The 17,487-nt window shown below is 35.8% G+C and overlaps 1 protein-coding gene across 7 annotated transcripts in view; it reads right to left on the bottom strand.

Annotated features, from left to right (window-relative positions):
• brm (ATP-dependent helicase brm) overlaps nucleotides 1-17,487 on the bottom strand; it is a 714,323-nt gene that overhangs the window by 369,601 nt on the left and 327,235 nt on the right. For all 7 annotated transcript variants that reach the window (XM_090374387.1, XM_090374383.1, XM_090374382.1 and 4 more), the window contains one exon: nucleotides 12,155-12,243. In XM_090374387.1, the coding sequence (XP_090230513.1) occupies nucleotides 12,155-12,243 (89 nt within the window). The remainder of the gene's footprint in view (nucleotides 1-12,154; nucleotides 12,244-17,487) is intronic.

The following is a 17,487-nucleotide window of genomic DNA, read 5'->3' as shown; positions in this document are numbered from 1 at the left end:
AATTCCACGTGAGTGATTAATTTGAAATATGTTGTATTTCAAAGTCACTACTGTTCCCCAACCAATGATATAGGGATTTTATATGCATTTTGGTACAGATTATTCAAAATGTCTGAAATGAAATATGAAGTCTGAAATGGATCCAGTAACTTGTGAATAGCTTGTAGAATTCAAAAAGAATGCTAAAGCACTACAGACGAACATAATTATATAATATGCAGCACCTTTAAATTTTACATTTCTATTCATGTTCCTAAAAACTTCATGGGGAATCAAGAATTCATGTAACTTGAGTTATTGCTGAACGTAATATATTTTATTAGTCTACAAATAGAAGAATTACCTTGCAGAACACTTCAGTGCTGATACTCTCTGTAATTGAATACTATACAATACATGTATTCCACTCCCTCGTAGACAAAATCAATGATCCAATGCACCACGGAATTGGAGACCTGCGGACCCCAAGCCCGTCTCCAAAATACATTGAATCACCAATCCTAATCTTTGAGTGAGAGAATACAATACGTCCGTATTTTAAAAAAAAAATTAAATGCCATGAAACCAAATAAATAGTGAATCTATACTTTTAATACTTTAAAAATTAAATTCTCAGAATCCAACATGATTACACCAAACTGTTAATTTCGGAGATGCTTGAAATTAAATTACACCAAAATTCAGTCAATGTACTTCGCCCCTATCCCCATCTCAGATTCATGGTCCTTCACATGCATGCACCAGGATCGCAACTAATCTCCATGCTATAAAATTCTGCCACAATACCTGTGGTTTCACTTTCCTGTGATCATGACCCTGGTTGAAAAGCCCTGTCCTCTTCAGAGAAGTAACAATATTCTTTAGTCTCTTAATGTTTCAGAGTTGTCTTCAAGTTTTTTTATGTTTTAATATTAGTTTTTAAAGTCTTAAAAGTATGGATTCACTATTTATTTGGTTTCATGGCATTTAAATTGTTTTTAAAATACAGACATATTGTATTCTCTTGCTCAAAGATTAGGGTTGGCAATTCGATGTATTTTGGGGTCGGGCTTGGGGTTCGCAGGTCTCCAATTCCATGGTGCATTGGATCATTGATTTTGTCTATGAGGGAGTGGAATACATGTAATCTACTTGCATAGTATTCAACTACAGAGAGTATCAGCACTGAAGTGTTCTACAAGACATCATAGAGGTAATTCTTCCATTTCAAAACTAATTTATTTGTAACGTAGAACGTATTGACCCATTGCTGCTCTGTTATCTATTAATTAAATCTATTTTATTGACATTTTGGGGGAAATGATAGAAATGCAAGATTTCCTAAGACAGATATACATCTTCAAGTGTTCCCATGTTTGCACTCAATTTGAAAGAGAATGATAATAAATGTGCTTCTGAGAGAAAAAAAAAAAAAAAAACTTTAAACTTCTCGCACATAATAACCCCAAAAATCGCAGTTTTATTTTTGCCACCACAATACTCTTGCAGTTGAATGTATATGAATTGTACATTAAACAAGTGCTATATTGTTCATTATGTATAATTATACATAATGAAATAAGTTTATTAAGAGAGTATCCAAAATTTGAAATATTATTTGCTATTTAATTCATATGATCTGTGCAAAAAAAAAAGGTGACACTTCTGTATTTCAGCACTGATGCTCATTCACTAAACCTCAGAATACAGCACCCGACTACTCTTGCTAATTACAGCTACATTAAGCTGGTCACAGATTGTTTGCAGCAACCATTGAACATTCTGAGATCATTTTATTTAGAGTAGCCAAGAGAGAAAGAGAGACTTAAACCTAATTTTTGAGTGCATCAATTAAGTCGCTATTTCCAATTTATTCCACAACCAAGCCTAAAGTTTCACAACTGTGTTATAGCCTTATGATTCTGATGAGTACAATGAACAACTTTAGAGAGAAATAGAATGGGCCAGTAAATCAGAATGTCATAGAATAGTGGTTCCCAAGCTACTGAGATCCCCAGACCCTTTCAAAAATCAAATATATATATCTATATGCATTCCACACTGCCCTCTATAGCCCAATTTATATCCAGATATATTAAGTTTAGCGGCTGCTTTGTTTGTTCAGTGTTGTGGCTTTTTCCACATGAGTAATGCATTTTTTCTGTCTCATTATTTTAACACTGCATAAGGACCACCGTTATGCAAATCTATTGCATTGGCAGTTTGATCATAGTATCATTCGGTCAAGGCATAGATTTGTTTAGCATTCGAAATTCAATGGTTCCCTGGCAATTATGGCCTCATGGTCCTCTGACGAGATGGGGCATAATGGTCAGTCTATCCTATTCAATTCAATATTATTTTTAGTCTTATTTTTATTTATTTGTCTTGTATTGTTGGCAGAATACAGTTACATATAGTGATATTTCACGTAATTCGGAAACCGGTGCAATCAAGAGAATACATTTACATATAGTGATATCTCACATAATTCGGAAACCAGTGCCATCAAGGAGGCGCCATTAAATTTCTTTTAATTTGGACTTCATTTTCTAAATTATTTAGGAGTATTTCGCCAACAGTACCCTATTCTTAATTATATTTCTTGTGCCCTTCCATCTTCTTGTGTTTAATGCTGTTTTATATATTAACATCTTCACTTTCATCTTCGCTCTACTGGTTTGCCATTTTACTGGCATACGTTTTATTTTATTTTCGCCCTATATTTTATTTAAGTTATATATATATATATATATGGTCGACCACGTTTTGCAGACCCCCTGGAACTGGTCTACGGATCCCAGTTTGGGAAACACTGTATTAGAATGTGGAATTTTAACTTTCCAGATATTAACTGGAACTTCAAAGTTGGTCACTCGCACACTACCAAGACTTATGTGGATTTATTTGATGTTAAATTCATCTTCACTCTACTGGTCTGCCATTTTGCTGGCATACATTTTATTTTCACCCCATATTTTATTTAAGTTTTATTATATGGTCGACCACGTTTCACAGACCCCCTGGAACTGGTCTACAGACCCCCAGTTTGGGAAAATGCTGTCTTAGAATGTGGAATTTTAACTTTCCGGATATTAACTGGAACTTGTAAGTTGGTCACTCGCACACTACCAAGGCTTTTTGGATTTATTTGATGACTGTTTTCTACAGCAGCAAGTTTGAGAGGCAACCAGACAAGTAATACTCTTGATCTGATTTTCAGCAGTGATTATACATGCATTAAGAATCTGCAGATAAATGAACCACTAGGTGGTAGTGATCACAGTGTACATGTAAAGGATTTATTTAAAGATGTAACTACCATTTGGATTGTTGTTTGGTTTTTAGGAGCATTAGCAACTAAGGCCATATTGCTCCGGGATATGCGGTGGTCATTCCCTGACCTTTCCGCATCCTCCATATTTGGTGGCGACGGGCTCGAACCCCGGTCTAATCAAGAAGCGTGTGCTATGCACTGCTGCTCCTTCCCACCTGGCTACGGAGGCGCCAACTACCATTTGGAATAAGAGGAAGAGGTTTTGCTTTTGTAAAGGTAACTACAGTGGTGTCAGACAGTTTTTAAATTCTGTAGAGTGGTACCAACTGATGTTACCAATAGCAAATTCTAAATGGAAAGCATTCAAGGAATTGATCTTGGAAGCTACTAGGCTTTTCATACCAACTAAGAAATACTGTTCAAGATTTAGGCATAAATGCATGTCAGATGAACTAATGAGACTTGCAGCAGAAAAGAAGAATGTATGAGATGCATATAAATTATCAGGTGACACAGAAGGCTATGGCAGATATAAGCTAGCCCATAATCAAGTCACAAAGGAGGTTAGGCAAGCAAGGGCAGATTGCAAGAAATCTTTGGCAAAGGATGCAAAGAAAAACAGCAAAAACTTCTTTACTTATATAAACTCTAGAAGGAAGGGGATGAATCAGATTGGACCACTTGATGTCAATGGTTCAACTGTTGATGACCCTGCTTAGGCAGCTGATAAACTGAATGAGTATTTTGCATCTACATTCAGACATGAGGAATTCTTTATGGAAGTGGATGCCAGAAGTTTATCAAACTCTAACAGGGAGCTAAATGATTTTGTAATAATTGAGAGCAAACTGGAGGCAAAATTGTTGAAGTCAAACATCCAGTTACATTAAGGGAGACAGCAAAGGAAGTAAGCAAACCCTTAGGGCTAAGGGTTTGCTTACCTTGGAATAATTATGAGAGCATCCTTGGAATCAGTGGAATCCAAGGATGCTCTCATAATTATGGACAAATGCATCCCAATACACAAAGGGAGATAAAAGGGTGATATAAGTAATTATTAAGACCTGTTAGTTTAACTTCTGTTCCAGAAAAAATAATGCAGTCATTGATTAAAGAATCATTGCAGGATCATCTAGACAAAACTACAGTTATAATTCAGACACAGAGTAGGTTCGTAAAGGGGAAGCCTTGTCTGACCAATTTGATTGGATACTACAATGTGGTCACCAAGGAACTGGATACAAAAAAAATTTTTGATATCATATACTTGGATCTCAGTAAAGCTTTTGATACTGTTGCACATAGAAGACTGCTGTAAAAATTGAGGCAGCACGGCATTAAGGGCAAGTTGCTGTTATGGATAAAGGGATGGTTGAGTGGGAGAAGGCAGAAAGTGGTAATCAAAGGCCACTGCTCTTCGTGGACTAATTTTATTGGTGGAGTCCTCCGGGGTTCGGCATTGGGCCCATTGTCGTTTTCTATATTATGAATGATATCGATGAAGGTACACCAGGCTTAATGCCAAAGTTTACAGATGATGCAAAGATAGGTATGGTTGTTACCGATAGTAATGACAGTATATGCTACTGCAACAGGATCTATAAAATTTGGGTAGATGGGCTGAGGGGTGGCAATTAGAGTTTAACACTGACAAATGCAAAGTAATGCTTGCATATGGGTAACAGTATCCCCAGAGCAACATACCAGCTGTGCGATACTACACTCAGGGTAGTAGAGAATGAAAAAGACAGGGGGGGGGGGATATTTGTGCAGTCACGTGAAGTTTTCCGAGTAGTGCAGACAGGCGCCAGAGCAGGTCATGAGGTCTTATCATGATATACAGGAATTTTGCTAACAGGGCAGGGATAAGGAGGTGATTATCCCCATGTATAAGGCAATGGGGGAGGCCACACCTTGAGTACTGCATACAGGTCTGAGGGTCTCATTTTAGGAAGGAAGTTGCTAGAATGAGTTGGTAAGGGGAATAAATGGGTGCTCTTCCCAAAAAGGATTAAGTTCTGCAAACTGAAGCGTCTGAGACTAGGCACCTGCAAGGTGATCCGATTGAGGTGTATTAAGATTTTGAATGGTTTGAGCAAGCTCAATACTGATGGAATTCTTTATCTTGCTCAAATTACGCACTTGCAGGAACATAAATTCCTACTGAGGAAAAACAGTTGCAGAATAGATGTGTGGAAATTTGCCTTTAGCCAGTGGGTAGTTGATTCCTGGAACAAACTTCCATCTTTTGTTGTGGAAGTTGACAGTGTAAATAAATAATAAATTCAAGAAAGAACTGGGCAAATGTTTGGAGCTTTTTTTTTTTGTTGTTGTTGTTGTTGACCTTAAACATAAAAACACACCTGGGGTCAATGGTTGGATGGTGGACAATTAACAATAATGGGAAAAAATATCAAATCTTGCTAAGAACCACTAACCACAACTTCTATATATCCTTACTCTAATATTTTTCATGTCCTAAGAGTTTAGTCATATCCAAATCAAAGGTTGACCCTCTGATATGATCATGACAATTATAATAAAAGCATATTTTTCTGTACAGAATGAATACATTTAACAGTAATTAGACCTTTACACATAAAAAAAATACATTATGACCAGAGGTGGACTGGGTTAAAAATTCTTACCGGGGAAAATTTGTGGTGGCCTTTATGGCCAAAACCACATCGGCCTCTGGCCTCCCGGGTTTCTCTGGCAAGTCTTATGGTCAGTTCGCCTCTGATTATGAACCCCCCCCCATCTTTGGGACTTCATCCATAGGATGTTAAAATTACTAATTCACAAGATTTACAGTTCGAATGACTGTATTTTAACATGGTTGCAGGAAAAAACCAACACTAAAGAACTATATATAATGCCATCTAGAAAAGCAAATAAGAGAGTACCTAGAGTCCTGAGACAAATGCTTTTGTATGTGGGGGGGGGGGGTAAGCTAATTAGAAGATGTGGTATAATCTCTTTATATGTACAAGTTTGGGCTGGGGGAAATTCACGGTGCATTTTGCATTCTCTTCGCCATTAGTCTGAATGACACTTCAGGTGGGGGGGGGGGGTATGGATTGTGGAGGTCCCTGATGCTAAAAGAGTTCATATCTACTACTGCAAATACTCAGGAAACTAAAAGCGAGGCTGAACATATGCAGCCAGTGGTGTTGGGAGCTGGATATTATCCTGTTCCTATTGATGGAATTGAAATAATTCTTGTATGTTAAAAAAAAAAAAAAAAAAGCTCCTCTTCTGATACAAATATGTGTATCCTTTTTAAGTTGAATACATGCCATCCATGATGCTGGAGAAGGCTATATGTCACACGCTGCTAGTCACCATACTTTGTATAGTTGGTATGCTCCTCTAGGCACAATTTCAGTAGGATTTTCCTGCATGGATCATGTTCCTGGTATCTGAGGATTTCTCCTCGGGTGTGTTTGAGCTTCTTGTTTCCTTGAAACTTGAATTTTGTGTTATATCTTGTCAGTCCTGATGGTGAATTTCTCACTCCATCCAGGACAATAGGAGAGCATGATGAACCTGGGAGGTTGCATTTCTTCAAGAGAACCTTGAAGAAATGCAACTGCTATATACTTTCTATAAACTTTGGAAAAAAATATAAATAAATAAATGTCATTTGTTGTACAATGAACAATATAACAATATTGTTGTACAAACGGATCACAGTGAGAAGAAAGCCAAGGATTAGAAAAAAAGTATCAGGATGGTGGGAAAATGCTTTAGCATTGAACTAAAAATTTCAGAATGGAGAAAAAAATATAAGTTCAAGCAGAAAACAGTATTTTAGAAGTAAATATTAGAGTTAATAGTTTCACAAACTGCTAAACAAAGGAGCTTTAGGCATTACTGAAAAAGATGAAAAGAGTGAAATGGGGAAAGTTTTGAATACAGCCAACCCCTGTATAACACATACTTCTCCAACACAGCTTTTCTCTAACATGATTGATAAATTGCGGCAATCCTTGCACAACACGTACCGTGTTATATACGAGGGGTTTCCGAAAAGTAAGGTAACACATTTTTTTTCCCTCGATAATGTTTAATAATATGAAGTTGAAATTACACACCAAGAAGTAAGTGAACATGCACAACTTCTCCACAAAGTCTCCAGTTTTATTGATGCACTTGTCCCAATGATGGATCAGTTTATCAATACCAGTACTGAAGAAGTCCATGCCCACACGCAGTAACCAACATCACACCGCCTGATGAACTTCCTCATCCGTGGTGAACTGCTTTCCTGAAAGGTGTTTTTTCAGAGGGCCAAACAAATGGAAGTCTGAAAACCACTCACGAGTGGTGCGGGCAATGTGTGGAGTTGCATTGTTGTGCAACAAAATCACACTGCTTGTCAGGAGTCCTGGTCATTTGCAGCAAATGTTGGCTTTCAGTTTTTCCAACGTTGCACAGTAAAGCTGTGCACTGATTGTTCCTCCCTTCGGCAACAACTCCACCAGCAGAACGCCTTGGTGCTACCAGAACACAGTGGCATGACTTTTCGGACGTTTTCAGGTCACGGAGTCTTGTTTGCTCTCCAAGTAAAGTGATGAACCCACTTTTCGTCTGCTGTGACTATGTGGGCGAGAAAATCCTCTCCTTCGTTATTGTATCGCAACAGATTTTCCAGACATCTCCCCATGCATTTTGCTTTGCCCTCCTCTGACAATTGTCGGGGCATCCACCAGCAGCACTCCTTTCAAAAGCCAAGGACATCGTGAACAATTTCACGAACAGTCGACTTACTAACGTTCACTATTTGTGCAATTTCACACAGTTTCACTCGCCTTTTTTCAAGAACCTGATGTAGTCGAGTGGTCAGGAGCGCGAGTGCAGTAGCACACGTACTTTAAGTGGATTACCACTTAAAGTGCATGTATTGCGCACTTTAAGTGTACTGATTGATTTATTGTAAACTCTACTGACCTGGTGGTCATGCCGGAGTGTAAACAAGAACTTTAAGAACACCTGTTTTGGACCAAACTCACACAGTAGCTGCCATTTTGCAACTGGAATCTGCTGTGAGGCGACAGTACCGCAACGCTGTGCACTGGCGGTCTTTTTGAACATTATTAATGGGTCTATCTGTCCGCTGCATTTCATGTCATTCCCTTTCACCATTATTAAGAAAAAAATGTGTTACCTTACTTTTCTGAAACCCCTCATAACACGGTTTTGCTCTAACACAGTTAGAGAACTGCGACAAACTGCATATAACATGGTCTTTTTGAGCTTTTGTGTGAGGAAAAACCTGCTATTATGTTGGATGCAATTTTTAAACATTTACATTCTTTTTTGTGAATCCCCGCTGTTAACTCACTAGTCATTATGCAAAAAAATAAATAAATAAATAAATAATAATAATAATAATAATAAAATAAAATAAATAAATAAATAATAAATTTATTGGGAAATCCCCATGTTAGGTTCTGTGCTATTGAACTTGTGGTAGTTTGAGACCATAAAAATTTGTAACTTTGAAGCACACAGTTCATAACTTTTAAGGTTTTGAAACCCCTCATAACACGGTTTCGCTCTAACACAGTTAGAGAACTGCGACAAACTGCATATAACATGGTCTTTTTGAGCTTTTGTGTGGGGAAAAACCTGCTATTATGTTGGATGCAATTTTTAAACATTTACATTCTTTTTTGTGAATCCCCGCTGTTAACTCACTAGTCATTATGCAAAAAAATAAATAAATAAATAAATAAATAATAATAATAATAATAATAAAATAAAATAAATAAATAAATAATAAATTTATTGGGAAATCCCCATGTTAGGTTCTGTGCTATTGAACTTGTGGTAGTTTGAGACCATAAAATTTGAAGCACACAGTTCGTAACTTTTAAGGTTTTTGTAAGGTTATTTTGGTTCTTATTTGATTGTTTATAAATTTTTCTGGGTACGTATTACTAAATTTTGTTCTTAAGAAGAGTATTGAATAATTTCTTTGTTGTAAATTAAATTCCAGCCCTAAATTATGCCTAAGGAAATTAGACGTAATTTGGATAACTGCCAATTTATTTAAAGAATGGATTCTAAATTGTTTTGTGCCAGCTGTGGAAAAGTATTTAAAGTGGAAAAATCTAGATTTCAAAATTTTATTACTATTGGATAACACGCCAGACCATCCAAAATGTTGAAGTAATGTTCCTACCACCTAATACAACTTCTTTATTTCAGCCATCAGATCAAGGCATTATATCTACCTTTAAGACTCATTACATCAGAAAATCGTTACAATGGATTTTGGGAAAAAATTGATTCCGAAGTTATGGAAGTGATGGAGGCATGGAACCATTTTTCAACTGTTAACTGTACCGGAATCATAGCTTTTATCGCTCAAAGAAGTAAAACCGTCAACACCATGCATGTTGGGAAATTATTCAGGAAATATGGTCCAACTGGCAGAAAACAGAATCAGTGCAAAGTAGAACTTGCTAAGTCGGTAGGAGGGGGAAGGTTTTGAAGACTTCACGAATTATTGGAAGAAAAGCGGCTGGCAAAGCGGATTTGGTGGAAATGGCATCGGAAGAAAACCAAATCAATTCAGAGGATAATAGTGCAGATGAAAATTCTGAAGTTCCAAATTTTACACTAAAAAGCATATGGGAAAGCATAAATTTAGCCAAGCAATTAGAATCTTATTTTTTTTTTTTTTAGTGCAGATCCTTCAACTGGAAGGAATAAAAAGTTCAAAAGAGAGTTTCAAAAATGCTTAGCTCCATACCATGCAATTTACAAAAATCTATCAAGCAAAGCAAACAATCCCAGAATACTGATATTTTAAAGAAAGCAGAAGATACACGAAATCTAGATGCTGCAGAAGAAAGTTCAGAAGCTGAAGATATTCTGCAACCGAGAAAACATTCTCGCTTGATTGTGCTTAGCAGCAATAGCAATGAAGAGGAAGAAAATTAAATGAATGCACATTAACTGACATACTATGTATCAGTTTGTAAGGCATTTATTCAGTTATTACTATTTTTAATAAAATTTTTCTAATAGTTATAAAAAAATTAATATTTTTAATAAAAAGTTTTTATTTAATTGATTTAATTTTTATTTTATTTTAATAAAAAGTTTCCAATAGTTATTAAAAAAATGATGTATTTTTGTTAGCTTTTAGAACGTAACCCTCCTTTTTGTATTAGTTCTTAGTCCCATATAACACGGTTTCGCACTACACAAGATTTTATAGGAGCCTAAATACTGTGTTATATGAGGGTTACCTGTATTATCTCTAATACTGAGATACCAAAACGACAGAAAATATCAAGTAAGGAGTGTAGATCAAATCAGACTCCAGATGCTGAAGGCTAGAGGAAAAATAGTATCATGAGTAACATAGTTCAGAAGTTGTTTTCTAAATGAAGTTCTGAAAGAGAGAAACAAGGCACACCAGAAAATAAAAAGAGCAAAAAAAAAAAGCTGAATGTAGAAATTATTGTATTGGGTGAAATTTATGACAAGAGAGTTAGAAGTAGTGCTGAAAGTAACCTTGAGAAAGCACAGATTTTAGACCAAACAGGAAATGCCAGGTACAAATATTCACACTAAGATAAATTATTAAAAAAAGTCATTGGTACAAACCACAAACTGTATTCAGAATTTTCTGCTCTTGGAAAAACATTTAACAAAGTACTTAGAATAAACTACAACTGCTCTTTATTGAGGTTGGGGGCAAATACACGTGATACTCTTATCAATGCCAATTGACCAAACAGGAAATAAACTTGAAAATCATGAACTGAGGGGTAGGCCGAACAGATATAACCACTGAGGTGGTGAGTTGGATACCATCAAGTTCCTACTGACAAGATTAAAAATGATTTGTATATATTTCAATAAAATCTCTCTTCTTGTAATGTAACTCAACTGCAAATGTGTGGTCATTTTAGTTTGAATAGATGGCCCTCTGTAAAATATAAAAGGGCTATGTCACAAGCTGCTATTTGATATACTTTATACAGTTAGCATATTCCTCTAGGCACTTTCAGTAAAATTTGTCTACATAGATTGGCTGCACTGATGGCATGCATCACAGATCATGTTCCTTTTATGTACGGATCTCTTCTAAAGTGCTGTTTAAGTATCCTGTTTCCTTGAAAATCTATCTATAAATGTGCTGGTTCAAATAGAAAAATATGACATCAAGGATAATCATTTAATCAGGAATACAATGTTTACATAAAAATGGCAAACCTACAATAAGGACTGAAGGAAGTGTGAAAACGGGGTGAAAAATAGCTACATCTTATATGAAAAATTTCGTATAATTTTCAAGGAACAGCTAATAAAAGAACTTATGACACCATGTCTCTGGTATCTCAAGAATATCTGCCTTTGGTGTTTTGACCAGCACCTCAGATTCATCAAATTTATTTACTAAACTCCTAGCATTGGTGTACACACAAGAACATGCATCTGTGCTTATTCTTAGCTACCCTAACACAGCCATGTATTTACTTGTTCCGCGATGACTCCCAGCAGTCTCTGAAATCCCCAGCAACTTGTTTTCCAGGCTACTGCTCATTCCAATAGAAGCAATGCAGAACCACTTTTACCTCTGCCAGCAGCTACTGTTAGCCTATCCATCCATGTACCAGCAGTTTTCTGACCCACCTAACACTGCCTTGATAGCATCAGCAAATTTTCTTGCACCCTTTCTATTTAAGTGCATCTCATTTATGAGGTTATTGACAATATATAAACTGATACTAATGGTTGCTGTGAACTTATAATAAACATAATTATATGCATAAGCTTAAATGGTTTTACTAAACGTTTGTTCATAGTTAAATTTCATTTACAGTATATTATACCAGGATATACATGTTACAAAACATCAATAAAGCAACATACTGGATAACATCCTTGGCTTTTTCCTCATCAGTCTTTTTAGAATGAGAGTCTGAAGCTTGTCTGGAGTCATCATCATCATCATCATCAGACTAAAAAAAAAATAATTAATTAATTAAATCAAATTAAAATTTTATTTAATTCAGTGAATGCATGGAAGGGAGCAATAACTCCTCCCAAATCATTAAAAAAATTGTTCAGTGATAACTGAAGCATAAAATGATGTATATCGTGTTCATGTATTATATCACAATATACATCACTAGTAATATGTGCAAAAAAGAAATAAGGTTGAGACTGGCATTAAGAATGTACAAAAACTTGGGAAAAATTTTGCATGTTATCAAGTACAAATAAATTGTCTGAAAACTGACAGCCTCTCGGCCTGGTGATTTTTTGATTCTCCCAGTTTTTGGACAATAAATGTAAACAAACAGTCAAACAAAAACATGAAAATCCACGTACATACATATAGGTAAAAGAGAATGTGTTGGTAACTTGCTCAGTCAGTGATGTTGGGTGCCTATTATTCAGAAGTTTATCTACTTCGTTAATTTATTCTTTATTAACATTATTAAATAAATTATTCCATTCCTATTTAATCTTTTATCTTGGATGTTAGTTAAAATTTGGAAATTAGAAGACCACAATCAAGTATCCTAGGCTCGAGGAAACTGAGCTGTTTGTGTTTATTTTGTTGTTTGTTATTTGGTTTTTAGGAGCATTAGCAACTAAGGCCATATTGCTCCAGGGATACACGGTAGTCATTCCCTGACCTTTCTGCATCCTCTGTGTTTGGTGGTCACGGGCTCGAACTCCGGTCTAATCAAGAAGTGTGTGCTGCGCACTGCTGCTCCTGCCCACCTGGCTACAGAGGCACCAGGAAACTGAGCAATTACTGACAAAATCACTTTGATAACATTCCAATAAAAATGGTGGAGCTATACATTATAATTTGTCATATGACAACTACAATCTGCCCGTGTTCCTTGAGTGCAACATTCTCATTCCCATACTTTTACCAAAAATGTATCCAGCATATAAGACTAAAAGTTAGTCATGCAAGGAAACTGTAAAACACGGCCAGCTTTTATGCCAACAGAGAAGGCTATTGACATGGTGTACTTTAATTTCCAATTAGGTTCATATAGCTTATCTCAGCATTAAATAGAGTATTAAAATATAGGAAAATGAAATTTTATTCAGTTGCAAAAATGTACCACAGAAGTTAATAATAACTTCTGTGTTGCAAGTTGTTTGGAATTGAAGAACTACTCCGGACTGGGATGCAAGAGTGCACCATGTGCTCTTTCTGCATCCTTTTCCACCATGTGCCCAGTGTACAAATGAGCACATTTTATCTTTGGCAGACTTTATTATGAATTCATAAGGTGACAGCATCTGCTTATAACATTTGAAAGTCTTTGTTTGAAAGTTATAACATTTGAAAGCACTGTTGGTTTCTCATCAGTGAGTGGGCAGGTTACAATAATGAGATGTTACAATAATGAAGCCACTATACAAATTTCAGTTTCTCTAAAAAATTCAACTATGTAGAAATTATGCAAACACACTGACCAATCTCATGTTTTTATTACTTAAAATTATTGGTTTTTTTTTTTTTTTTTTTTTTTTTTTGTTATACAGGATGATTCAGGAGGAACAGTAGATATTTTGGGAGGCTATAGTATTAATTATTCTGAGTGAAATAGTTCATATAGACATGTGTCCAATTCTCAATGGATATATAGATACAGATGTTTGAAACTGGCATACACAGCACCCTGAATCAGATGTGACCAAGTAGCAGTTATAACCTGACGCTGTTTAGTGTTAGAAGTGTCGTTAAGAATGCTGCACATTTTCATACATGCTGAATATGCCGATATGGTGTTTGTCTATGGTTTTTGTGGTGTAAGTGCTACTGCTGCTTGTAGAATATACCGTCGATGGTTTCCTAACTGCAAAATACCGGATCCAAGAGCGTTTACTAGTGTTTACACCAAACTGCGTGAAACTGGTACAGTTCCCAACACTCATATTTCTTCTGATCATGCAAATGAACAAAATGTGGATGAAATAGAACACATTCTTCAGTCAGTAGAACGTAGTCCTACTATTAGCACACGAAGAATTTCTACGCATATCAGTGTTCCACAGACAAGAGTATGCCGAACATCGAGTGAGCATAGCTTGTATCCATTTTACATACAGTGGGTGCAACACTTCAACAAGTAGACAACTGGAAACCCAGTGATTGGAATTTTGTCGGTGGGTAAATGCTAATCGCTGATTAATTCCATTAATACTGTTCAGCGACAAAGCTACTTTCACCCATGATGGTATCAACAACACCCGTAACTCTCATAGGTGGTCAGAAGAAAATCCACATGCCACTGTAGAATCAATTTTTCGACATCACTTCTCTGTAAATGTGTGGTGTGGTATCATCAACAATCAGTTGCTTGGGTCTGTTGTGTTACAAAATCATCTTATGGGGCCCACTTACCTAGTATTTCTGCAAAACGAACTTCCCCTACTATTGGAGGATGTTCCCTTAGCTACAAGGATTGATATGTACTTTCAGCATGATGATACAATATTTCCTGGTGATACAATACTAAATCAAACTTTCCCTGAATGACGGATTGGCTGCGGTGTTCCCGTTCATTGGCCACCAAGGTCTCCAAGACTCAGGGGAGTAGCTACCGTATAGAAAAAGTAAGCAAAGCCTAGGGCCCTACTTCTCAAGGGCCCAAACAGATGCAAGTAGGGGCTGCCCCTATTCCGTTAGGGCCTATAGACAGACGCAATGTGTAATTAAAATATTTTTCTCACTGAGCTCCTAACAGTGTTATACATCTAGAATAAGGAAGGAAATCTTCTTTTATCTTATCGCCAAAACATAACAAACGCAGGCAGCGGCAGTCTTTATTTTGCTTTTACAAATGGAACTTTGTATAGTGATCAGACAACCGTTCAGTTACTGTACATATATGTGTCATATCGTATGGTATTCGGGATTCCCCAACTTGACAGAAGGATGGGGGGGAATATACCCCCACTGTATACAAATTTAGCCAGCCATATACGGTGGTCAAAAGTTAGTTGATTAATTTCAATTTAAGTTTGTTCAAGTTCAAGTCATTATTAAAACAGCAATCGAAATACAAAAATGTATTTGTTTATTACTGCTATTTGTAAAATCTAAAGTTTAAAATTAAATTAATAAAAATTTTAGTTAAAAATAGATGAAAAGAAAAAGGGAAAGAGCGAAGCCCAAATGAGAACAATGGAGAAAGCAAAAGAACAAGCAGTCAATAAATTACCTAAATTAGATCATTTCTTTACAAAACACAGTAATGAATTATGTCCAGAAGAAGGTAGAGAAAAGACTAGTATTGAATCAGAAAATGCAAAAAAGAATGCTGCTGGTGTAAATATATCTGCGGATCATTTAAATCAAGCAGGGTCATCAAACGAAAACAATTCAACAATCATAGATATGCTTTCATTAGAAATTAGTGTTGAACACACTACACTGTTTATTCCCTCAAGTGATCTTGGAGAATATGTGGACATCAACATTTCCAATGAAACAAAAAGAAACATTATGAGTTTGTCACCTCAGAGACCTAAAGGACCATTTCCAGGGATCCTGAACAACAAAATAGAAGTTTTGATGACACGTACTACTATTCTACATCAATGTATGCTCCAGTTCCTCCTTTGTGGCTGTGCTATTCCGAATTACAAGATTGGAAAAATCTATCTTTTCGGATAAAAACAAAGTGTTCCTCAACATTATATCGAAGCATGTGCTATACATGAAATGTGGCAAAGAACGCAATGATTGATAAAGATCTTAAGGAACAAGTAAGGTACAGATCCTCATTTTGGAAAATGGTACTAGAACGGTTATTTCGGATAACACTTACGTTGGCAAAAAATTCTTTAGCATTTCGCGGTCATCGGGAAGGATTTTCGGAAGATTACAACAGCAATTTTTATCGCAAGTCTGTTTACTTTCCTACTATGATGACACAATGAAACAAATTATTAATAAGCCATCTGGTTCAGTAACTTATTTATATCCAAAATGAGTTAATAGAATGTTTAGGTACCAAATTAACAAAAGAAAAGTGTCACACTCAAAATTAATTCAGCACCATTCTATTCACTAATTTTGGATACTACTCAAGATCTCACAAAAAAAGATCAATTAAGTGTTATTCTACGACACGTTTACAAAATTTGCAACGAAAATGAAAATTCCAAAGATTTTGAAATTTGTGAAACGTTTTTAGGATTCTGTGACATGAATGATAATTCAGCAGAAATGATGATGGATAATATAATGAAAATATTACATAAACTAAATATTCCCATAGAAAAATGTTATGGTCAGGGATATGATGGGGCTAATGCAACGAATGGGGTTTATAATGGTGTGCAGTTGTGCATTAAAATGATCCAATCAAATGCAGAGTACATTCATTGTGCAAGTCACAATTTAAATTTAGTGATTAATGACAGCGTAAATTGTTGTAATAACATTTCATCATTTTTCGACATTCTTCAAATTTTGCATAATTTTTTTGGAAATAGTGCAAAAGGATGAGATCTGCTTTCTAAAAATAGTGAGGAATCTGATGTTACATTAAAAAAACTCAACCCTACTCGATGGTCTGGTAGATTACAGTCTGTAACAGCTGTGAAAGTTCATTTTGCAGATATTATAAATGTTTTGACAGAAATTAATCTTAAATCAACTAAAAAAAGCAGACTGAGAGGAAGCACGTAGAATAATGAAGCAAATGATGACATTTGATTTTATTTTCATTTGTATATTTTTGAATAACGTGATGTGCGAAATTAATTATGCTTCAAAAACTCTATTAAATGATGCAAGTGACATCACTTCCTAAATGGTGCTAACGATGCTAACTCAGTCACTAACGTTGATTCGGTGGAGTAAGTAGTTGATTCAGTAGAGTAAGTTCATACTAAGATACGGAAATGGCGTCACTTCCTAAATGAAGCCAACTCACTTACTAACATTGATTTGGTAGAATAAGCAGCACATAGTAATATTATGCTAGAATAAAATGCAGACTTTTGATCAACATCAACCTTCTAAGTAGCGTAAGTAAGTAAGTTTCAATCAAACTGTTCAAAAATTTTAATGGTTTTACTCTAGTGCTGCCACAGATGTTTTCACATAAAATAAAACAATCTTTCCTGCATGCAGGGTACACACACTGCTTTTTTCCTTGCAACCTGCAACGTTTTTTGTGGCAAACATTTCCACTAGAGACCGATTTCGGCAGCATTGT

Source organism: Mastigoproctus giganteus, chromosome 5, assembly GCF_048544385.1.
Source record: "Mastigoproctus giganteus isolate SK-2022 chromosome 5, ASM4854438v1, whole genome shotgun sequence".
Classification (NCBI taxonomy): Eukaryota; Metazoa; Arthropoda; class Arachnida; order Uropygi; family Thelyphonidae; genus Mastigoproctus; species Mastigoproctus giganteus.
Note: the sequence above shows the minus strand (reverse complement) of the source record. Positions and strands in the feature narration are given on the sequence as shown.